Source organism: Oreochromis aureus, linkage group 7 (assembly GCF_013358895.1).
Source record: "Oreochromis aureus strain Israel breed Guangdong linkage group 7, ZZ_aureus, whole genome shotgun sequence".
Classification (NCBI taxonomy): domain Eukaryota; kingdom Metazoa; phylum Chordata; class Actinopteri; order Cichliformes; family Cichlidae; genus Oreochromis; species Oreochromis aureus.
In genome coordinates, this window is record NC_052948.1 from 60,061,509 (window position 1) to 60,087,537 (window position 26,029).

Genomic DNA, 26,029 nt, shown 5'->3' on the forward strand with positions numbered 1-26,029 from the left:
AAAATCCCTGTATGTATAATATCTTTTTTTAAAAATATGACTGAAGACCTTTGCAGTGCTACTGAAAAATAGAAGACAAAGTGAAGCTGCATTCCTTCCTGTGCCAGCAAAGCATTCCAGAGTAGGATTTCAATAACTGCTCCAGTAATTAATCACATTAACAGCAACAACAACAACATAACAAGTGTTATAACTCTGACACAAATTCACAAAAAATCTTTCTATTACTTGCTTGGGGCTATAAAAACTCTAAAAATATGTTAATTTTAATTAAAAACATGCTAGAGTAACAGGTTCAAGCTCTTGAGAATTTACTTTTATGCCTAACCTTATATACGTAACCAACAAAATGGCTCTGATGTCTATAAGCATGCAACTCAGAAACATGTATGCATTACAGTCCAGTGCATATGGCCTGCAATGGCTAGGGGTTCATTCACTGCCAAGAGCCATGATTAATGCACAGACACTGTGAGAGGACCAGCACGGGGTCCCAATCTGTAACCTCAAGGGAGGTAACCTAGTTCTGCTGGGGATAGTGAAAGAGGTAATAGAATCTTCATATTTTTCTTTAGACCTCCCTCATAGAACTAAAATCCTGAGACGTTCACATAGCTGTGCAGACACAAATCTGAGTAACCAGACTATGATTCTCTGTAAAAACAAGAGAGAACAATCATTATCTATGTATTTTGTGCATGCATATAAAAACATGGGATTGTTTTAATACATTTCTGGGGTTTGACTGTTTTCTGGAAACAGAGAAGCTCTGTTACATGTGTAACCACCTTTATGGACACCAAATCTGAAGGCTAGAGAGATTCAAGTTACAGTTTGGATTAACGTTACTTGTTGTACAATACACAACAGACTTCCAATCCTATAATCAGTCAAGCCGTCAACGTCATAATTTTTTTTTTTTTACAGAAAACAGGACAAAATTGATGTAAATGCAGCAAAATAAAAATAAAAGATCTGCTGAGCTACTTTACAAAAAATCCTTTTTAATCCTGTGAAATTTAACCAGTTGAAAGTCAGATTGGGTCATATTAAGATATATGGAGAAAATACTTTGAAAACATCTACAAAATGTTCAGCATGCAGCTCAGCATGCAGCTCAGCATGATCTCGCTCTCTTGCTGTTATTGTGACATTAAAAAAATAGAAAATGCAGTTTCCACTGTAAATTCATAGAATAGTGTATAACTATGATTTCCTAGTGATAAGCAAGAGTGAGATAGTTTTACCCTCTCTGTTCACCCACTTGTATATAACTGTGATGACAGTGGCTCTCAGAGAGTTGAGTCAGTGGACACAATATAAATTATGTGATGGAGGCCTTTGTGTTTAAATGTATCCATTTACCAGTTGATTTCATTCATTTTCTAGAGGCTGACATGTCCATTGTTTTACGTGTGTTGAGCGTGGTCTTTTTCATATTACCAGGGCTCTTGCTGTTAGCTCTATTCTTGACTTGATGTGACACAGGTTGAAAATATACTCCAGTGATACCAAACTCAACCCAGTAACGACCACCTACAGCTTCACCAATCCCAAATAATCCATCTGCCAAAGGTGGACTTCATTTTCAAAAAGCCCATTTACAAATTCAAAAGCCTTGTAGCTTGAACTACAGGTGATTAAGTTAAATAGAACCTGTATTAATGGTACTATTTCATTGTAACTAAAGTTCATGTATGATTGAGTTTGACATCTTGAACTATATATCCTCTTGCTTAAAACGAAAATATCCCAGAGTTGCTAAAGGTAAACGATGCAGAGTTGGAGATGTCTGTCAATGTCCATTTTAATTGATGGTGTTAAAGTGGATGGTAAAAAAGGCATTATAAAAGTGGATGTCTTATGACTTGGACATACAAGACAGGACAGCTATACATCACATATTGAAAGTCTCAGAGGAGGGTCTAACCCATTTAGACTGACCTTATTTAGTTGGCAATGCTGTTGAGTCTGCGCAGTGTTGAAACAATATTTGTGAACCAACGAGATTAGTATGTGTGTGTTTATGAGGTGGGAGTGTTGTCCCACTGCGTCTTCGCATCACTGTAGTTAACGAGGCACAAACAGGTCAGAACTGGTTTAACGCTGGCCCAGCTAACGATCATTTTCTCGCTTTGAACTTAATTAGTTGATGAGGAGCAGCTGCATTGCCCTTGTAAGTTTCAAAGCCTCAAAATTAGGCTGAGTGGTGGTCACACTCCAGACACTTGGGCACACATGTTCATACGCACTGTATTTGTCAGATGCTTTTCTAAAGATGTGCAAACGTATGGGCCTCTTTTATGAACAGAAACACAGATAAAAGCAGGTACACAAGTCTAATATACACTACCATCTTCAGCCATGTAAACACTCTTAATTAATCATTTGCATGTAAAAATGCTGCTTGCAACAGTCATTAGACAAGGGAATAGAAACAACAAAGAAAAATCACAATTGCACTGAATGCTAAATTGATACAGGAGTTACATAATAGGACAAAAGGACATGTTCTGTTTGGTGGACGCTTTGGTTCTGGAATTGCAATCAGAGCAAAGTCTACTAAACTGAAAAATGTAACTCACACTATCATCTCCTGGGTTTCAGAGCAAAGGGATGTGGCAAGAGGTAAAGGAAAAAATATATGGTTTGACTACAAATGCATCAGCAAGGTACCTCAGCAACTAATATCAAGGCACTTCATTACAGAAAAGTTACAGTAAACAGTTTATGAATAGTTAATAAGGGGGTTTTAAAGCATTTCGGCACAAGCATCACTTTTCACACCCAGAAGCTACAGCCATGGTTTACCTGCCTGAGTGCATCTATTCAACATGGCGCACGCCAACCTCTCCACTTGTATGGTAACAGTGAGGCGTTGCTAACTGAGCTAAATGCAAACATCATCATGCAAGCAAGCTTACAATGACAACTGATTATGTTTTGCAGGTGTATAGCATCACCACCATGTTGGTTGCGTGTTTTATTGTGCTAAACACAAATTATTTCTGTACGACTAATAGATATGTCATTACTTTTGCAGTACAAAGACAAAGCACAGAAAACATCGACTGCATCCATAATCAAGAGCCTTGGTCTATTTTTTTTTCTGTAAATTGTTTACAGGCTCAAAATGAAATTAATTATTCCATCCTTGTCCTTGACTCACTTGTCTACCTGACTTCAGCATCAGTTTGTTCAAATGGCCTAATTACAGCAGTGTGAATAAGATGAATATGAACATAAAGCCTAATACCAGCTTTAAATGAAACACAGAATTTCTCATTTGGAGTTTTTACTTTGCTAAATCTATTTGCATATCTCACCAGCCTAAAAATCAGATTATACACTAGTTTGTTTTGAGTATGTTTTGAGGAATAAATGCTATGATTTATGTTCAATGATTGGTGTAAGGCTTAACTTCTAAATTTCCGCACACAATGAAGCAATGCTTCACTTACAAATGACTAAATATGCAGAAGGGTCTTTTAATCCTAGTCCGCCCATTACGATTCCATAAACAGATTACATTTGCTCATAATCAATGTGATCTGACACTATTTGCCCATAAACAACAACAACAAAAATGTCTATCCCATACTGTAACTCTTGTTCAACAAGGAGGGAAGCCATAACAAATTCCCTGATAGGAGGATCTAACTGAGTTACTCTGTGTACCAATGCTGTAGATTTATTCCAGTGAATAATGTAATATAGACAGTGTCGCTGTATCTCTGTCAAACCAACCCTAATCTTATGTGTAGATCTGGGTCACTACCCCCAAGTGTTTCCTACTGCTTTCATTAAACATTAACTGTGTCTAAGTATATTTTTATGTCTTTGCCTCTTGAAACCGCAGATGAGTTCCACTTGGAGGGGAAATGAGATACAAGTCCGATGACTTATCTCCTTCCCTCTGCTGTTATAACAGGGCTTTACAGGAGTTCTTGCTCTTTTTGATTGTTTGAGCAGATTTGTTACAGACTGAAAAAAGGACAAGGGATTTTGGGAACTACAGATAGTGTCGGTCTCGCCATCGAGTATCATGGTACTGACAATAAATAATAAAACATTTAGTAAATTTAATAAATGTGGTCTTAATATGACAAAGAGGAGAGAGAGATGGATAGAATGTAAAGAAGCTAGTTCTCACCGAGGTTACATATTGTATGTTCCGGCACAGTTTTGTCTCCCGGGGAAAGTCGGAAAGATCCAAGAAGTTGTCCACCACCACTTGGCCAATCAAATCATGGCGAGAGAACCTGTCAAAGTCGTAAATACTGAAGTGTAGCTTACGATTCGACAGGTCTGCATACGCCACAGGAAAGAGGAACACTTCATCAAACACCGGGTTGAGTGTCTTGCGGTGCACCTTGGTCTGGTGCTTGGTTTTGCGGTCGGGCAGCAGGTAGATTTTGACGTAAGGATCAGAGGTTCCTGAGAAGTCCTTGGCAGGAAGGTCCTGGGCCTTGTGGATCTTCACGATCAGCTGCTCCAGGTCAAAGTCAAACTTAAGGATAAAGTGAAGGCGCCCACAGTTAGAGGTTCTATGGCCATCTTCTGCATCAATCGAGCGCTGCTTGTAAAGTTCTGGTTTGATCCGACCCAAACCAGACAAAGACTCCTGGCGCTGGAACTGAGCAGGGTTGAAGTCGGGATTGGATAAGTTCATTTGACGACGGAAGGAGTTGTGCCTGTAATAAAGTAGTGTAATTGGAAGGTATATAAGGCAATTCAAATTATTCAGCAAATATATTCTTAAATCTTTGTTTCTACTGTGTTCCCTAGCAGCTGGGGCTTAACAGGCTAACTTAAGGCATAACACTGGGTTTTCAGTGTTGCAAGGGTGGTTCCTTGATAACTTTCACTGCATATGCAAAATGCTCTGGAGGGAGTTATTTTAAAGATATGAGAGCAAAATATAAAAAACTAAGTATTGTCACCGTTCCTCAAAGATTCCAAAGATATGGTTTCACTGACAGAAATAGGCTTTGTGGTTCTGACAAACTATGTAGAGTCTGTTGTTCCAGGATACACATCAATAAATATTAAGAGCACCTTTATTTCTATGCTAAGGATGTCATAGTGTAATCACACCTGATGTGAAGTGAAGTTTCACCTGGCATTAGTTGGATGAATGATGTCGCATTAGAAGTTAACATTTGGTGTGAAAACTTCACATTTGGTGTGAAACAACCAACAGGGTAAGTGAAAAAGTTAAGAAATTTAAAAGAAAAAGATACCCTGGATATGCTTTGCAGCACAGATCCCTGATGCATGCTGTCACTTTCCTAATTAAGAATCTCTGAACTGTGTGTGTCATCTGTATTTAACTTGTCAGCAACACTAAATACTGGACAACAGCTTTAAGAACTACTTACCGTACAGAAGAGGTAGGTTCAGTAATCTGTCTCTGAACCCTGTCCCTGGCCAGAGTGTGAGCATGGTTTTTCTCCACCTTAGTTTGCGTCTCCAGTGGGATGTCAGGTGATGTGTGGCTTATCTTCAAGGCCGACTCCGGGACAGGCACACCCGAAGGGGGCCCCGAAGGCTCCTTCACACAGCCATCTTCACTGTATTCCCTTTCCTCCCCGTCCACCTGCACAGCACACATCAGTGTCGGCATTACTGCATGCTATTAAAAAAATATAATGTGGGAATGCTGAGTTGGACTGTTAAATTAATTTCTGGGTTGTATTTTTAAACAGAAGTGCCTTAAACCTGAAATGCTTCAAGCTCTTTAAATACTTGAGTCGTTATCCTTTTTCTTATTTTAAGTTAAAAAAAATATTTAAAAGACATGTACTTTTTTGAAACATGATGTGTTCTGTTGTAGACTTATTCCTGTAGTGTGACTGCCACTAATGACGGTTAAAAATGTTATAATATGAAGGTCTATAGACTGCCCTTCTTGGAAAATAAGTAAAAAATAAGAGCATGGCAAGAATCAAATAAAGAGATTGATACCTGCAAGATTGTTAGCTTAGCATAAAAACTAGATGAAATAAAAAAATAGGTCAAGGACAGTCCAGTAAGTCTTTCCTAAGTTTTTGGAATCTTACCATCGCTGTAAAGTTGGCAGACAACCACCAAAGAAGAAGCAAATCTTTTGACTGTACTTCTGATTGATTAAGCTAACAATTGTTTTAGCTTACCTTTGCGCTAACATAGCTCAGACGACAAACACTCAGGATGAAATTTGTACACAATTTGAAAGTAGTGGTGGCAGTGTACTCGTACCGGTACAATGCCAAGTAGAAAACCCCAGTCAAATAGAAAATACACATTATAAAACGGGCTTCCTGTTTGCATGTATAATTATACGTAGTTCAATGCAAATAGCACTACTGCTTAAAAACAGATGCAAAACTATGTTACTAAGTTCTCTCTTTAAGGCCATCTAATAGAGAACAGGACATTTTTGATCACTCTGGTTGATTAGATCTTTAGTCACGTAAAAGTTGAGTAGAGCTGGAATTATTTTAAGTGAAAAAACTCTACTGACCAAGAAGAATCATAAGGTTACACTGCCCAGTCCCAACAGCTTCAACAAGGCAAACAAAACATACAAAAGAGTAGGCTCTCAGAGACACTGCTTCTTGTACCTGTGCTTCTTTTTTGGCACCAATGTTAACAGGTTAGTCTCGTGTGAGTTGTTTGTCATGTAGAGATTGGATGTGACACATTTGTCAGCAAAAGTAGACCGCAGACCACTTTTCATAGTCATATCTATATTGTAGCAATAGCATTACATAATTTATGCTTTTCGTTACATTTTTAATATCTAGAATATATAAGAAGATAGCTGTAGCCCTGACCCGTTTTATACATTACCTTGGTTATCTGCATTCTCACGCAAAAATTCCAACATAGTACAGTTAGTTATATAGTTATAGAGATAGTTGGATGGGTTTATAAAGGGTTTTCAACTTTCCCGGCTCTTATATATTGCCAGTGTGCAAAAAGTACAGCAGTTGTACTGATCCCAGAACCTTCTAACCAGGCAGCTAACTCACCTTAAGTCAAACTAGGTATTTCCATTCCATGCCGCAAGTGAGCTGGCACAACTGTGACTATAATTGGCAAACTCAATGTAAAAAGACAAGGCTGGCAGTAGCAGAGCTGCAGAAGCGACACTGATGGTATAGATGACACCTGCTTGCAATCAGCAGCATTTCAGTTCAGGTTATCATTGTGTACCGATTAGCTGAGCAGCCCTTTGACCTTTAAAATGGATTTTAATTCTAATTTGGCTGTGGCTATCTAACGACATCATTACAGTTTGACAACATAAGTACAATATCAAGTCCTGTTAGTATTAAACTGTGTTGTATAAGAGTTTTATGCAAATCATATTCTATAAAGGCCGTATTATTTTGGGAGTAATCTTGCAGTACAAGTAGACTGACTTCATACAAAAAAGAGGCATTAAGACAAAGTGAAATACAATTTTCACTGGAGATTTTTGGAGTATCTTGTTGTCCAAGATGCGCACCATATCACTGTAACAACCGGGTTGGATTTTGGCCCAATGTGACTTTGGTTGCATGTGATATCCTCTTGTGACCCCTGGTTTCCTATCTGCATCTGTACTGTGAAATTCAATACTAGCAAATTCAAAGAAAAGTATTCTTTAAAAAATGATTTTTACTGAGTTTAACTCCACCTTAATCTCTGCCTCTTTCTGTTTACATGATTTTTCCATTAAAACTAAATGTTGCTCATATTAGTAATTAACCCTGCTCTTCCTCCTTACCTCTGTGAGGACAGGTTGTTGGTCTCCTCCCAAGAAGTGCGCCCCCTTGAGGACATCTGGGAGGAAACGACCACTTAGTGGCACCCAGCACAGCTTCCATGAGACAAAGAGGGAGACGCTGAAGAGAGCCAGACCACAGGTGGTCACCAGCAGAGACAACAGGCTCACCGATACATCTAGAGATGGAAGAGAAAAAGGAGGCGGAAATGCTCAGCGAACGATGAACGCAGCTTTGCCAGTGAAAAATGCTGGCACAGATAAACCAAGCTCCCTAGGGAGGACAGACTGTGTTTATTAAGAATGCAAAGTTAAAGAAGAAAATATAACATTTTCTCATAGTAGGCAAAGTTTAAGAAAAAAATATGTTTAGTGAACTATCCAAAAATCTCAGCAATTAGACAGAGATACATTACCATGTTGATAAGGTGCTAAAAGGCCACATCAAAATATTCTAAACTATCTTCAAAGGGAAAGAATGATCGGGGAGAGATGACCCATTTAAATGATTACATAATTCTAATAAATAATTATTATTAATTATAATTCTTTTTCAACAGTCTTATAATCTTTCCTCTTATTAGGATGTTTTAAAGACTGAATAGATAGAAGAAAATGTGGAAAGATGTCACTCATTAATTTTTTTTTTAATCAAAACGCACAAATCTAACAACTGTCACTTTCAATGCACCACCCATAATTATAGGTGAGCAATGGATGGATATTTTGCAGGTGAACAACCCAATGTATAAATAATTGCAAATAACCTACAGTCAGGAAATACATTTTTGAAAACGTGTGCAGGAATGTGTTGTGGTCAGACACTGCCTGGCCCTTTGAATGCACAGAAACATGAGAGGGCTTTTAATTTGAAATGGACACCGAACTGCTGAATTAGTGTTAATAGCATAATGCTGAAAAATGAGAGTTTGTCAAGTGGAGGATACATACACTGCATACACTAATCACACACTAATAATAACAAAAGCTTGCTTCAAATAAAGCCCAGCTACCTTTTGAAGATGTAGTAAATAAAAGATGCTTTAAGAAAATACAGCTTACATAAACTAGTGGGAGTGCCACTGAGAGCCAGCGAAGGCTGCAGAAAATGTATACAGGCTACAAGTACAACTATTATCATATCTTATATCTCATTACATGACTTGTACACATCTGCACTAACTGGTCACTTCATTAGGCACACCTAGTTAGTACCAAGTTCCCTGGTGAAACTGGCTATTTGAGCTTTGTGACATGGTTCACTGTAGTCATGAAAGAATTTACGTTAGCTCAATAAACAGGCAGGCTGTGGCACTGAAATCTTGCTCAGTTGGTACTAAGGGGCTCAAAGTGTGCTGGGAAAATATCTGACAAACCGAGTGGACTTGAGTGAGGGTCTCTGAATATGACCCAGAAACCAAAGCACAGAAGGTTATGCAGGGTCCAAACAGCCATAACCAGGAGCATGCTTCTTCAACATTCACAGGTTTATGCATCTTGGAATTCAGACAGAATGTCAATGAGGAGGTTTAATGTGAAACACCTGGACTTTGGTGGGTTCCAATGTGCAAACAGAAATTGTCAAATTAGGTATTGTTTTAAATTTTTATGGGGGAAGTTGCAGAACTTTGTGATTGTACCTCGCATGTGCCTGGCTTATCATTCCAAAAAAATCCTCATTGTAACCCAACATTAAAATGTGGGTCTATAAGAAAAACAAACAGCAAATGCTCTGTTCATCCAATGGTCAAATTAATTTTAACAGACAAAATTCACATTTGCTGAATGCCGTAATTGTTAAATTAACAATGAAGCAAATGCAACTTGAAAGGGTCTCTGGTTGTGACAAACCCACAGAGAATGATTATCCCAACTGTGGTTCAGCACTGCAATGCATTTTAATGTCTCTCACCTCATTGTTTTAGGGTTATTGGCCACAAGTTTATTTCTTTGTCTCACAGTCCTCATCAGTACTATTTCCAGCCATTAAAAAATTTAATATCCCTGTGTTTCCTTCTGTTTACAGGGCATCTGTTCGGTATTTCCATCTGTATGGACCACATAAAATATGTAATATTTGTTACCAGACTGCAGTAGTGATTGATGGACGTTTGATACAACTGGATAAAATGTTGTCGTCCATTAGCTAAGGAGAGAGTTTGCCTCTTATCTGCTAGGTAATAGCACCCTGTAGCTTCAGAGAGATAATGTTTGTTGATACCTCTTTCTTGTGAAGCAGCCTTTTTCAAACTCATCTAAAAGCTTGGCTGAGAATGTCTGCTGAGATAAGATGCTTTAAAGAGGAAAACTTAGAGACACGACTGAGCGCTCTGGATCATCCTTTTTTCTTTTTTTTGCTGCAAGTCATTTTGAATCAAACTCACACAAAAACGAAGGTCTGAAATTTTGAGGCTCCTTGCTCAGTACAATGCCCTGCAGACTTTATTATGCTTGAACAATAGCAGTGATACACTCAGCATCCACAATGTCTGCAGTAGTTGTGTACCAGTGGCATGCCATCACATGAGCAAAAATCTATTCTACATTTTTAACAGCTGCCGAAAGCCATGTTTATATTGCATTTCATCTGTGGTCGTGAACCTGTTCTTCTTTAACAGTGTTTATTATTTGTCGTTCCTACTAAGCAGAGCTAAGAGCTTCTCTTAACAGTACAGCTGAGAGTGCTCAAGCCTGGGTGAGATCAGCTAATTTATGGATGCCATTAGAGTTTAGTACTTGATGTTTTTCTTTGCATTGTACTGTGCAACTTATTTCAACTTCTACTTTTACTTTATACAGAATCACTGAGGAAAGCAGCCTTGCAGAATGATTTATATAGAAATATTTGGAATCAATTTAGCAGACAGCTGAAAACAGCATCCTGAAGTTTTGAAAAACATTTAAATGACTTTTTTCACACTGTGAAAGTGATTTGCACACAACACCCCATATTTTCTAAGTGATACATATAATTAGTCTTTTATTATAAATATTCATAAATAAAGTTTTTATTTCACGCTTATTGGCTACTGGATGCAAATATCTAACCATCCTCATCACCAGCAACTCTGTGCATTTAGACATGTAGACGTGTTCAAACCAAGCATCGGGTGATTTAAGTGATTCTGAACGGTGGCATTGTTGTTGGTGCTGGTCTGAGTATTTGAGAAGCAACTGATCTACTAGATTTTCCCGCACAACCACCTCTAGAGTTTACAGAGAATGGTCTGGAAAAGGGAAAGTATCCAGTGAGAAGCAGTTCTCAAGAAGAAAATGCAACAGTAACTCAAAAAAACACTCATTACAAATAAGGTATGCAGAATTCTCTGAATTCACATCATGTTAAACCATGAAGAAGATGGGCTACAGCAGCAGATGATCACACCCGGTGACATTCCTGTGAAGAACAGGAAACAGACTCAACAAAAATTCAACAATAGACGATCTGATAAGTCTCACTTTCTGCTTACAATTGGATTGTAGGGTCAGAATTTGGCATAAACATGGTGATGGTGGTGTAGGAAATGTTTTCTTGCTTTAGGCCCCTTAGTACCAACTGAGCATTGCTTGAACACCTACCTGAGTATTGTTGCTGACCATGTCTATCCCTGTTTTGGATGATTGCTTCCAGCATGATAGGATGCCATGTTACAAAGCTTAAATCATCCCAAACTAGTTTCTTGAACATGGCAATAGTAAATGGACTGATACTTATGCAGCAGCTTTCTACTCAACTTGAGCACTCAAAGAGCTTTCTACTAGAAGTCTCAGTCACCCAATCACACACACATTCATACAGTGCTTTTATCTGAGCCACAGCCACCCCAATCAGTTCAAATGGCCTCCACAGTCACCAGGTCTCAGGCTAGTACAGCACTTTTAAGATGTGGTGAAAGAGAAGTTTCTCATCATGCATCCACAGCTGGCAAATCTGCAGCAACTGTGTGATGCTATATATCTCAACATAGACCAAAATCTCGGAGGAATTTTTCCAGCACCTTGTTGAATCTGAGCCATGAAGATTTAAAGCAGTTCTAAAGACAAAAGGGAGTCCAACCCAGTACTAGCAAGTTGTAAACTGGCCTGTTATTCTAAATGAGTATTTTGATGCTTAATTAAAAAAACAGTTATGTACTGTAATCACTTAGGAATAAAAGCCCTATCATGACAAATGGAAAATCACTTTCATAAAGTCCGTATGTACCTATGTTATTCAAAGTGCCCAGTGGGGTGCTGGTTTAGCTCAGTGGGTGAGCAAGTGACCACCTGCCCAGAATTCCCCATGTCTGACCTATGACCCTTTGCTGTGTCTTCCCCTCTGTCTGTCTTCACTGTCACTACCCAGTAAAGGCAAAATGCCCCCAAAAATATATATTAAAAAAAAGAATGTGCACACTGGTTAATTATGCTATACAACTAAAGATTTACCTTGGAGATGCTACCTTCATCGAGTCGGGTTATAGGACATTAAGTGGCACAACATACAGAGATTGCAGCTCTGAATGGTTTCCTTAGCAACAACTATATGACCATGTTCATATAGACCATGTTCACATTCACTGGCTTCTTCAACAAAGCCAGTGAATGTGAACATGGTCACCATGTGCTCAGGATCAACTTTGTGCCAGTTTCAATCAGGTTGTTGCTGTTGTTTATCTACAGTAACACCTTCACTACGGCTATAACACATCACTGCAGCATCACGTAGGGATAGGTTGCATCCAACATGTCAGATTGCAGACATTAGTACACTCATTACCCGGTGCGTTAATATTGCTGACCTTTATACCTAGTGGCGCATTAGATCAATACGATATCACTGTGCAAGATACATGATGCAAATACACTTTCACTCATGGAGGTTTTCAGCTTGCAGAATGCAAACACTGAATGAATAAGCTGCTGTAACAGTGAAGACCATTTTAAAGAGAATTTATCTTTTTTTTTTTTTTACTTTCCAGACTCCCTGCAGTTTTAATCAAGGCTGAAATTTGAATGCAAATAAGTAGGAAATAAGAAGAATCCTGTTGATGAGTTTAATATTAGCACATATTTAATTTTTTTACTACTTTAATCTAAGAAATCTTAAGATTTACCACTTATTTTTGCCCCTATGTTTTGATTTATTATCCATGTGTCCTATTACTTTATCCCCCTGAATCTAAGCAAACAGAGTAGCTTTATACACTCAAGAATTGTGCTACTTCTATCAGCAGGTCCATCATGATCCCAGTGACCCAGTTCCTCTGACAGCCATGAATTAACACTGTCTTCATCGTGTTTGACAGATGATGTGATGATGTGCTGTAGATCATAAACCTTTCCTTTCCTTCTCCCTGCTGTCTTTTATCATATGATTCTGGTAGTTTCAGTAACGATGAGCAGTTCTTTCTCCAGAACTGGACATGCATTTAAAAAAGTTTTCTTAAAGCCTAATTTGACCTTTTTCTTACCAAAACCTAGTCACAGTTTACATTTTGTGGGTAAATCCTCTGTATTTACAATCATGAAGGCACCTCTGAGTTCTGAATTTTGACTCTCCAAGTGAGTGCTTTTAATTTTTTTTCAAAGCCTGTCACTGGTAGTAAAAGTAGATGAGTTAGGGTCAGCCAGGTGAAGAAGAGCGTGAAGGCTGGGCGGAGTGGGTGGAGACGAGTGTCAGATGGATGGCAGCAAGACTGAAAAAGGTTTGCAAGGTAGTGAAACCTGCTATGATGTATTGCTTGGAGATGATACAGACATTAGGAAGAGCTGAACATGGTAGTGTTGATGATGCTAAGATTTTCATTGTGAGTTCCCAGGATGGACAAGACTAGAAATGAGTGCATCAGAGGAACAGGTCCGGTTGATCAGTTTGGAGATAAGTTATAAATGCAAGGCAGAACCAGCTCCCACTACTTTTAAGATTAGCCTTTAGTTAGGGCTGGATCAGGTGACCCTGAATCCTTCCTTAGTTATCCTGCAAAAGGCCTAGTCTGCTGGGGACCTCCCATTACGTTGGCGAGGAGGAAGGGGCAGCCTCCCTGCCCCCCCAAGCATGGTTCTGTTTAAAGGGAGTTTTTTCTTCCCACTGTTGCCAAGCTTGTTCAGAGGCGGACATGTGATTGTTGGGGCTTTACTTTACAATATAAAAGCACCTTCAGGCGACTGATACACTATATAAATACAGTTGAACTGGGCGATCCACCGCGGCATCACATTCACATGGTGCCGAAAGAAAGAAAAGGAGCAAAACCTGTTACTAAAATAGTTAATTATTTAGTTAAAAATGTGCTAAATGTGGATTTAGATACTTTAAAAGTTTCAGTTCTTTATGTAAAAGGCTTGTTTTATTTTTATTTTTTTAGCCTCCTCCACATGATTCGAGACATCTTCATTTACAGCTTAAACAGTAAATTCAACACTCAAACTATAATGAAAAAACTTACTTTTGAGCCTATGAAAATAGAGGGACAACATAATTATTTGCTTCACTTGAAATTCAGTGTGGTGGTGTACAACAGTAAAGCCATGCCATGTCACAATAAGACGGGTAAAACATAAAGCTTTCTGAATATGTCGACAAAGCTCTGCATTACACGGACGTTAGAAGTAGAGCACAGTCAGCACTATGATGTGTGAAATGAGGCAGGTAGAACAGAGTCCTTGTGTGCGCAGCTCTGCACTTTGCAAGCAGCTGGGATGAACTGAAAGCAGAAAAAAATGATCTACAATATGTGTCCCCGACACAGTGCCTGGCTTATGCTCTCAGCTGGCACAAATACAAAGCGTGCAGCTTGTTCCGCTGTGCTCTGGCTTTGATGTGCCAAATAGGTGATGCATTTGTTTCAATATTTCGCACCCAAAATCCTGCTTTTAAAAAAACTGAAACAAAATGCAGCTCAGAATATCTTTATTTTGTACTCAGATCAACCGTGTTAGATTTCGAGGCTTACCGTGTTCCTTCCAAACCCACTTCTGCTCAATATTTGAATTTTTTTTTTTTTTAAATACTGAAAACACTGTTGTTCTTTGATCTAGTGGCTTCATCCAGTTACATTTGTTACAGCCCTTTCTAAAGCCACAGGGTGTCTCAGCTTGTCAGCTTCTCGTGCAGGGTGCAATCAACGCGCCAAGGCCTCAGCTCTATACAGCTGGTGGCAGTTAATTAGATTCAGGAGCTCCACTAATCAGTAAGCTCACTCCTCACTAAAGGAAGTTGACAATTATAATTAAAAAAGGTCAGAGAGGTTTTGATTAATATAATTGTCTGAGTTGTGGTTTCTAGGTTTTTTTTATGTGACTATACATAAAGGAATTCCAGGTACACCTAAAAAGTTTCTAATAGCTGCTGGGATTTAAGAGGTGGCGTATATCAATGCAATCAGTGCAGAAGTGAATGTTAAAGCAGTACAACATGCTTCCTGTCAGCCCACTGCTTCTCTTTGTATCCTAATTCATACCTAAGCTAATATATTTATTCCTCCTGTCAGAATTAGACTCCAATTCCTGCCAATGTCATTATCTGGACTACACTGTGTTCATTTTCCCTTGGAAAAAGTTACAATGAAGGATAAATCTAGCCACTGTGTTGCCTGACTAATAAAGTAGCTGGACAGGATTGATCTTCCATTTTTACTTCTAATATTTTTTTAAGACTTTATTTTATTTTATTAGATAGTGACAGTTGAACAATCACAAGGTAAGATAGTGATGGATGACATGCAGTAAATGACCTGCGGTGGAAGACAGAATTAAACTCAGGCTTCTGCTGTGAGAACAGAGGCTCTGCTACATGGAGCACACTCTAACAGGTACTCTATAGCACACCCTGACTTTTACTTTACCTCATATGTTTTTTTTTTCTTTGTTTTTTAATTCTGAAAAAAATGCTAGCTTGAATATGCCTAATTCAGTGGAACTGCATAAGTGGTAGAAAATTGATAGGTTAATGGATTTTGCAAAAAAAATGACTGCATGATTTTGAAGACAAGAAGAAAAGTGTGAAGGATTTCAGAAAACACAAGTATATAAATCGCAGAGTATATTTATATACTATATAACGTTCGTCTAGACACTAGATACATAAAGTTGACAGTATAAAACATGGATGCAGTGTAAAATGAAGCCACTAAAAAAGTGCCTAAAAGCCTGCATGGCGATAGCTGTGGTTTAAAAAGAAAATACTACTGCTCCTATAGAAGTCTGAGATCTCAATAAACACTTTTAATGCCAAGTTTTTGGGCCCTGTCGCTCTTTTTGGGTCAAATTGAACAAAAAATTGAATCTATTTTGCAACTATTGATCATTCTATGTTTCAAAAAATGGTAAAATATGGTAAATGGCCTGCATTTGTACAGGCTTTACTTAGTCCCTAAGGACTCCAAAGCGCTTTACACTACATTCAGTCATTCACCCATTCACACACACATTCACACACTGGTGATGGCAAGCTACTTTGTAGCCACAGCTGCCCTGGGGCACACTAACAGAGGCGAGGCTGCCGGACACTGCCGCCACCGGGCCCTCTGACCACCACCAAAAAAGAGAACTACCTGTAGTATGAAACTGCACACTTGTCCACTAACACCTTATGGCGGACAAGTTGTTAGCCAATGAGCGTGCAGTTTCACAGTCACTTCATTCAACCATCCTGAAATCTCGTGACATGGTGACAACAGAAACGGTCATCTTGAGGCTTCAAAACAATATTTTAGAATGTGTCTCTGTTCCACCTGTCTATGCTCTGTATACCTGTCTCTGATGTCTATGTTACCGCAACCATTTAGTTAAAAATGAATAAGAAAAGAAATGCATGTTGTTTTAGACCTTTGTTTGAATGCAAGGACCTGTTGTTTCAAAGAATTCCAGGCTGTGAGGCCATTAATATTCTACAGTAAACTGAATTCATTCGCGTGAAGTAAAAGCAGAGGTGCTACATGCTGAAAATCAGATATTCATAGAAAAAAATATTTCAAGTGGAAGTAGAAGCAGCGCTGATAGTCAGCAGAGATGAGATTGGATCCACTGTCATCCCCTATATTGCATTACTGCCATGGTAAGAGAAAAGTGATGAGGGAAATGAAAGAATTAGGGCTCATGCTTAATACAAATGGCTAAATATAATAATTATTATGCACCTGGCAACAGCTTAACACCCATAATAAAAGTAATTAAGAGATTGGTGTGTTTTGACAAACTGATTTTGTTGATTACTATTTTGTTGCTCACCGGATGCTTTTAATGAGACACACTTTGCAAATCTGGTCCTAAAAGGTGCCATTTGGATACATCTTTACTTACTTTTAATCGCAAATGAGCCACAAGGCATCTTCACGAGTCCCATCAACAGTCGTTGCACAGAAAATGGCGGAAAAAAGCAATGCATTTCAGATTGTGAAACAGAATGCTTTACCACCAGGAAGCATATCAGCACAAGAGATCAGAGTTAGATTTTCACTGCCCAACAATGCAAATGGATTGTCCTGATAGAAGCCTTGGCAGAGGCGTACTCCTGCCTCTGAACCAAGTGAAGCTTAAAACCCCAAAGTGAACACACAGATGGCTGCTTTTATTGATTTGGACTAAATCTCTCTTTGATGAGGCGTTGTTTAAATCAGCAAAACACTTAAGGCTGCCCGACCGTTCAGAAAGGCTGACTTGTTTTGAGGCTCAGAATAAGCAGAAATTGAGGTTTAAAGAGGACCTCCAGCACTTTGAGACTTGAATGCTGCTGCCAGTTTCATACGTTTAATTTAACATACGTTATTTTGACAGTCACTCACATTTGCATGTACATATAAACCACATTACCCCTTGTTAAGCGAACGTTGTACAGAAATTGAATAATGCAATATTTAAATATTCAATTTTTTTCTTCAGATGTCAGCGTATTAGCCTAAGAATCATCCTAACAGACCCTTAAATATCTATAGAGACTTTTCTGTCTTGCAGGTATCTTGCAGCTATTGAACTATTTGACTGGATGTCCAAAATGTCATGACACTCCATCCAAGAGTTTTTTGTAAGATAAATGGCTGATAAAGGAGAAACATCAGTGGTTACAAAAGTATCTAAAAGAGTTTGAGCCTAACAAAGGCTGCAAACAAACAGCTAATAGCTAATAGCACAATCCAAATAGAAGCATGCCTCAATTAGCAGTTGTTCAAAACCACAAAGCTTTTACACAGTGTATGAACTTTTTTCCAAGTTTTCTTTTTTGTATTGTTTGTTTTCCCTACCGCGTCCTTTCTTTCTTTGAAGCTGTCCACCTCTTGTGAGAATGTCGCTTTTGTGAGACAAAATTAACTGTATACTAAGCAGTACCTCGTTAATCAGGACCTCTGCCTCGCATCGCAGTATGCAAAGTTTCTCTTTATCTGTCTTTGTTCTGAATGGCTGAAACAAGCTTGCAATCAGAGCCTTTTAAAAGGAAGTGGTACATTATATATGGTTGATTTGGGGGTGCTAATGTAAATGAGACTGGGTCTGTAGTAGATCAGACATATCTTTCTACAAACCATTTAATAATAATTTTTAATGTGAATCCTTTAAGACACAGGACTGTCTAAACATAGCCTTCTCTCTCTCTGCTTCATTTTGCAGTTCATTAACAGCTCTATACATCCTGATAATAACCTTAACCCTTTATCACCGAAGCATCACACGGGCTGCCTGGACTTATTTGGTAATTTTGGCTGTAGAATCACAACCACAGCCCAAAATAACTGAGATGTTATGGTAATGTGAGGCGCACATGGTAACATCTAGGTGGGGCCTGCCATTCACTACTCTAACTGATGTTAACTGTTAGGGGACTTTCTACTCTGGCTCATTATTATTGGTTTTGTTTTTGCTCCTCCGGTGCATTACCATCTCTGTGGTTGCATGCATTAGTGGTGAAGAGTGGATACCAAGGTCCCTATGCCTCTGAAGAAATCTGATTATCGCCCTCTGTTTAGTCTCTGTACAGAGCAGACGCCAATCAGGGGCACATAAAATACTGTCATGATGATTTCTGTTTAGTCCTGTATACTATCCAGCACACCTACACAGACAATAACCTGCAATTACACTATTGTACTGATGTAAGCATCACCAGGAGAGCAGCAATAATTATTTTTGCGTCCTACACTGAAGCTTAACATCTTCATCTATAGATATCTGTTTATAACTGACACATGCTAGCTGAATAGAGGCAGTGTTAGTCAGCTGGTTGGATAAATTTCCATATGATTTCATACAAATTTTCATCTTCTAAGAAAGATCAGTTCTGATCACCTGTTGATCTGTTAATATGTCTGGCATCCATTTTTTTTTTCTTTTCGTTTGAGTTGAATTAGAAGTAACTGACTGTGCAGCCCTCTTGCTTTGGGGACACGCATATGGATCCTTAAACTTAACTTAAACAGCTGAAAGTAACAAACGCAGCTTTCATTTGTTAATTTTTATCATACATATAAATCTCTACGTCGCTCTGGCAACTCAGCATATTAATTTTTGTAATCTGTATTTTGTGTTCTTGGGTGTTTATGCTGAAATGTTGAAAAATAAACCTGAATTTGTGCTGTTTGTTAAACACAAGGCTAATAGATAAAGTGCATGCGACATTATGTGACAGCCTGAATTCATTTTGAAAAATTGTGAATTCTTTTTCAGTCGAAAAAATTTTTTTTTTGTTGACTGCAACTTCATGGTAATCAGCTGAGGAAGAAGCCAATGTTTATGGCCGATTTATTGAGTTCTGTAAAGTTTCACAGTGTCAATAAGCGATCTTAGCATTGAGTCATCTTATTAAACTCTTCTATGTACAGTTGACCTCACTCCAGGGAGTACAGTACTGAGTACAGTTCAATAAGCTGCTACGTTTAAATCAGCAGTGGGTCAATAAGAGAGCATAGCTGTGGTGAAAGGGTGGAATGGCACAGGAGTGAGGGTTTAAGGGGAAGAATGGGGATAATATCCTCTAAAACACTCTTAAAGTGTCAAGCAGCGAAGGGGTTGTAGATGGGGTGGTGTAAAAACAGATGACAGAAACATAGCCCATGCGTAATGTACACATGATTTAAACTATGTCTACAGTACATCTTCTTTGATTGGGGAAAAATGGTTCATTCAGATATATGTATATTTTTCCAGTATAACATCTGGCCTCTCTTGCACCAACTAAATGGCTTTGACCTATTAAGGCATTAGCACAGGACTCTGGGACATTAGGAACAGGGTCCAGCTGAGAGGCAGGGGAAGACTTTGGCTCAAGCTTGTTTTGATGCATCCAGCTGATAGAGGTGTTAGATTGGGATCCAGGGTGTCTGGAGGATAGGTCAGTGCCCCGAGGTCTTTGTTGCACTGCTCAAACCAATCCCGAATAGCTTTTGTGGTGTGACAGGACACATTATCCTGCTGGAGTAGGCTGCTGCCAATGTTGAGGTAGGTGATGCGTGTCAACGTAACATTCGCTCGTGAGCCAGGACCCGAGGTTTTCTGAGCAGGACGTTGCTTTGTAAGAGGAAGATCAGTGTTATTCACCTCACAGAGACGAGACGAGACATTAACTTTATTGGGCTCATTCGAGAAAATCATCAGAGATTTCTAAACCAAATTTCCAATAACGTTATGTTGCCTGGCAACAATACCTTGAAAATGCAATCAAGGGTGTAATGAACCCTAACCTATTTCTCCTAACATTTAATCAATCACTCTTCTTTGAAAGCATGAAAAATAAAGCTTTTCTGCTTTCGGCTGAACATCGTTCCCGTGACTATAACTTGTATCTCTCGTTCATGCATTTATTACTTCCAGGCTGGACTACTGTAATTCATTGTTATCAGGATGTCCTAAAAACTCCCTGAAAAGCCTTCAGTTAATCCAAAATGCTGCAGCAAGAGTCCTGACAGGGACTAGAAAGAGAGAGCAGATTTCTCCTGTTTTGGCTTCCCTTCACTGGCTTCCTGTTAAATCCAGAATTGAATTCAAAATCTTGTTCCTCACATACAAGGTCTTAAATAATCAGGCCCCATCTTGTCTTAGGCTACGTTCACACTGCAGGCGAAAGCGCATCAAATCTGATTTTTTTGACCCTATGCGACCCGTATCCGATCATGGTATGACAGTGTGAACGGCACAAATCCGATATTTTCAAATCCGATCTGGGTCACTTTCGTATGTGGTCCTGAATCCGATACGTATCCGATGTTTTAGAAAGCGACTGCTGTTTGAACGGTCATGTCGCATTAAATCCGTCTTTTACGTCACTGACACAAGACAGACGCCAATTATCAGCGCCCGAGAAGACATCGCAAACGCTTCCTGGCCATCCAGTGTAGATGTCAGTGAAACTGTTGGGAAGACAATGTTGGAGAAACGTGAACATTTTATTTGTACTGTATAATCTGCAGATTCTGACAGAAATCTGCAACTATCCTTTGAAGCACCGCTCCTCTAAAACAGCAATAAGGATCATTATTAGGTTATTTACATTATTATGTAAATAACAAAATAACTTAAAGGAAAAATTGGGAAACGTAAAGTCCGAAGTCTTTATATTAAGGGCCATCAGTCAAACAATATTGTTTGCTCTGGGTCTAAACAGAGCGCGTTGTGTGTGACATCTTCTTTTGTGCATGCCGGCCGCTTTGAGCGTTCACACTAGAGCGCGTTTGCTGTCGCATTTTACTTGTAGTGTGAACAAGCAGACAAAAAAATCGGATTTGATCAAAAAATTGGAATTGAGCATTAAGACCTGCAGTGTGAACGTAGCCTTAATGACCTTGTAGTACCATATCACCCTATTAGAGCACTTCGCTCTCGCACTGCAGGCTTACTTGTTGTTCCTAGAGTATTTAAAAGTAAAATGGGAGGGAGAGCCTTCAGTTTTCAGGCCCCTCTTCCGTGGAACCAGCTTCCAGTCGGGAGACAGACACTATCTCTACTTTTAAGGTTAGTCTTAAAACTTTCTTTTTTTTCAAAAGCATATAGTTAGGGCTGGATCAGGTGACCTTGAATCCTCCCTTAGTTATGCTGCAATAGGTGTAGACTGCTGGGGGATTCCCATGATGCACTGAGTTTTTCCTTTTCAGTCACCTTTCTCACTCACTGTGTGTTAATAAACCTCTCTGCACTGAATCATATCTGTTATTAATCTCTGTCTCTCTTCCACAGCATGTCTTTATCCTGTCTTCCCTCTCTCACCCCAGCCCCGCCCCTCCCTGAGCCTGGTTCTGCCGGAGGTTTCTTCCTGTTAAAAGGGAGTTTTTCCTTCCCACTGTCCCCAAAGTGCTTGCTCATAGGGGATCATATGATTGTTGGGTTTTTCTCTGTATGTATTATTGTAGGGTCTACCTTACAATATAAAGCGCCTTCAGACGACTGTTGTTGTGATTTGGCGCTATATAAATAAAACTGAATTGAATTGTATCTGTCTCTCCTGGTTTTACTGTTCAGTGTTAGACCATAAAACAGTACTGTTAACATTCAGTGGCAGAAACTGTTGTGTGACAAAAAAATCAAGACATTTATTAAATGATTAAAAAGGTCATCGTGCATCTCTGTTTCATGTTAGCAGTACATTTGAGCATGAAAAGGTTATATATATGGGATTTTATTGACATTTTTTATTTAATTTTGTGCATGTGATAAAATTGGCTGACCAGACCACAAGTTTCTTACAAACCTACTCTTGTTACATGTAAAAACATAAAAGTCTGAGACAGCAGCACTCGATCTCTACTAACATAATAATCTAGTAATTACATTCTAATAAGTCTTATTAAAAACAACATGAGTTTGAGTTCATAAAATGTTTTTCTTATTAGAGTCAAAAACAAGGAAAGAAAAAAACAGAGACTATGCACCGACGTGGGACTAGCACACATGAGCATCTACGGTCCCTCATTCATCATATCCGAGTTCAAATACCAAGCTTAAGGCTTCACAACAACACCTCAATAACCAATGGGTGATGTCACAGTGGCTACACTTTTACACACAGTGTATATTATCTGATCGTTATTCTGTACCACATGGGTGTAAAAGAATAAGGCATCACAGCTGGCTCACTCTCATCTTACACAATCATATAAAAATTATAGAACAAAATTAATTTTTTTGGTATTGTCCATTTTTAAATCTTTGATCTTTTTTAACAATTTTTAACATATCAGTTTGGAATAGTGTCCTATGCTCATTGTTTTGACTGAGACTTGACCTGAACGCGACACGAAGGTTAAAGGGGCTTTATAAATAAAACTGGACTGGATCTCCTTGTTTTTGCTCTTTTGAATTTAGCAGTTGATCAAAAGTTGAAAGTTGTTGTTGGGAACAACTCTTCACAAAGGATGAAAGGAGAGGAGAAGAGATACTCCCTTAACTTTGCATGAACATGAACATGAATCTGCCTTTTTTTTCTTTGTCATAGCAGTGATGACAACATCTGGATAGCTGCTACAATGAAACAGCATTACGGGACATTCGAGCTGCTTAATCATACCTGCCAGTAAGAACGTCATAATGGGTGAAGCAGCTTTTCACGCAGTCAGACTGCAAATTTTCCACAACAGGGGAGAAATGTCACACAAGATTTCCTTAATGGGAAGGCTCATCCAGTTAAAGTATCAGTCCAGCTCAACTCTAGTTCAATCAGGGCTCCTCCTCAACTGTTGCTTGGAAGCATCAACTTTCAGGGGGTAGCCCTACTTTTTTTTTTTTTTTTACCTGGTGACTCTATTCTACTATTCTCCATCTTTCCACCAGAGGTCTTAGGGCTGTTTTTCCCATCCTGCTGTCATGGAACATATCTGATGCTGTACCCATCTACCTGTAAGCAACCCTTACTTGCACCATCTCTATGAATAAATCCACTAAACGCTTCCTTCCTGGATTGGGACTTCTCTCATGAGGTCAAATATAAAGTTTTAACAGTGTAACCAGTTACAGAAAAACACTAGTTAACAATTAAACTAGCTAGCAGTAACTGAGAATGTATACACAAATATAAAAATAGGTGTATCCCTGCCCAGGTGAAGCAAATTGCAAATTATTTAAATGTTTCCCTTCCATTCCCAACTCTTTTTCACAGAGGTAACATGTGAGTCATAGAAGTGCTCGTGGGAGTCATAATATAATTGGTTTATCTTGCATATAATTATCCTGAATGAAGCTACACTAGAAACCAGGCATGTGTGAATTAGTGGCTCACCTTCCTCAGAGATTGGATCTCACAGCACAGCACCTATGTGTACATATTAGTAATAAATCTGTTTTGCATTGCAGAATCATAGTACATGATGGATGAAGAAATTAGTTAGGTTAATCCTGCTTTTGCACTTTATTGCATTCGATACCATTAACATATATTAAAAGAAGTTGAAGTTTGACTCCAAAAATATTTTAAAATCTAGAAAGACATCCTTTTATTGGACTGTTCTCATGGGCAGAAAGGAGCAGTTTTAGCAAGTACATAGGAGACGGCAGGAAAGAAAAAAAAGCTTGGTGATTGCATCACTAATCTTGCCCCCACAGCTGGTTCCATTATGGAAGTCCAGCATGGAGCAGGCTGCACACTTAAAAATAGAGATACAGGAGAAGTTCAGCTTGAAACTAAGAAGCATGCTTTTCAATCTAACAGGCGCAAAGGCCAGCGAGAGCACAGGGGTGATTTGATCCAAAAGCAGCCTCTGATTTCATGAGCTTTTATTCTGAGTTCATTATTGTTGGGTAGAACTGTTTTGCTCAGTTTAGTACATATCTTTTTGATATTTAAGCTGGATTTATGTGTCTAATAGTTCAGTATAGTGTTTCCTCAAGCCTTTGAGTAGAAGGTAGAATTACTGGTTATCTCCCATTAACTAAAATGTAAGTTTTACTTAACATTTTGCCTTTGACTCGTCAAACTCACGTCAGTGATAGTTGTGGGTAAGTGTAAAGGGATAAAGTCATCTGCACAGTTCAACAGGCTCCTTTTTTGTCTTTACAACAGAGACATGCGTGAAACGGAAGAGAAGTTCACTCTAAGTGGGACAAGTTAAAAAGAAAATGCACTAGTGGAAAACAATGCATTTTGCATGCAAATGCAAAATGCATTGTTTTATTTGCTTTTTCTCTTTGCTCATTCAATTAGGATCTCATACATATGCTGAGTGGGAATTTCAGTATAATTAAGAAAGAAAAAAGTTTTTGTCTTAAGGTGTGTGCTCTTTTTTGTTGTTTTTGGATAATTTTTGTCATTTTTAAAGTATCTTTTCTCTGCAAGTTTACTCAACCTCAGCCTTTTGAGGGCAAGTACTGTCAGCGGCATTCTAAGAAAGAGAAATGGCATTCAGACAATTTTGAAAAGAAATCGTTGCAGAGTTCGGTCACAGCAAAGGTGAAGGTTATCCTGTCGTCTTTCCCAAAAGAGAGCCAATCAGGTTCTTACACCGATGCATTCACACATTAGAAATTTCTGACTGTTTAAACTGTGTGGTAGGCATATCTGCACATTATTAAAGCAGACTACTGTGAGTATAATTGAAAATTCCTGCTTTTTAGACTTTTGGTTTCATAAAAGCCCTCACAGGGTCCTCGCAAAAATAGTCTAGAATGAATGGAGACCTATTTTATTCAATTTTTAGATACTTTTTACAGACTTCATGAAAATCTTTCTGTAAGTATTAAAGAAATTATAGTACCAATTTCCCATCAATCAATTCTGATTTTAAACATAAAACAGGCGGCTGAGAATTTCAGCAAATGTCACTTGATGTTAAATATTGTAATATGTATTGTAACAGCCAGTAAATGAAAGATTGAAACAAAAAAGGAGAGACTGAAAAAACACCCTTCAACGCCATAAGAGTGGCGATGTTGCAGAGTTTGTCCACTAGAGCGCAATGTGCAACTTTCCTGTTGGCAACACACATAACCAGCAGATCCATGCAGAGTCATGTAGAGCATAAAAGATGGGGAATGTTGGGAAAATCAGTTTCCTTCATGTGTCTGAAAGAAAAACATGGCTGATGTATCGCAATATCGAATTTTTAACTTTGCAAATATTGGTATCAGCGTCAGTCTTCAAAATCTTATATCAGTCAGGCTCTAGGCGTCACCTTCAACCACATCAGAGAGCTGTTTCTTTCACACATGTGATTTTTTAATGCACCAATCAGCATGCATTACTGCAATGCTAGTGTTTTAAGGGCAAAATTTGCTTCCCTGTGAGAAAAACTAAAGGGCATGATAATATTTTTTATTTGAATTCTGATTTCAATGCAAAGACTAAATTAAAATGTGGAAGAGGTTTTGTTTTTTTTTGTCTAGAAG

At 38.6% G+C, this 26,029-nt stretch overlaps 1 protein-coding gene across 2 annotated transcripts in view; it reads right to left on the reverse strand.

Moving 5' to 3' along the window:
- syt9b (synaptotagmin IXb) overlaps positions 1–26,029 on the reverse strand; it is a 57,043-nt gene that overhangs the window by 20,936 nt on the left and 10,078 nt on the right. For both annotated transcript variants that reach the window (XM_039615661.1, XM_031738341.2), the window contains 3 exons: positions 7,757–7,932; positions 5,382–5,599; positions 4,154–4,694 (listed from right to left, as the gene is read on the reverse strand). In XM_039615661.1, the coding sequence (XP_039471595.1) occupies positions 4,154–4,694; positions 5,382–5,599; positions 7,757–7,932 (935 nt within the window). The remainder of the gene's footprint in view (positions 1–4,153; positions 4,695–5,381; positions 5,600–7,756; positions 7,933–26,029) is intronic.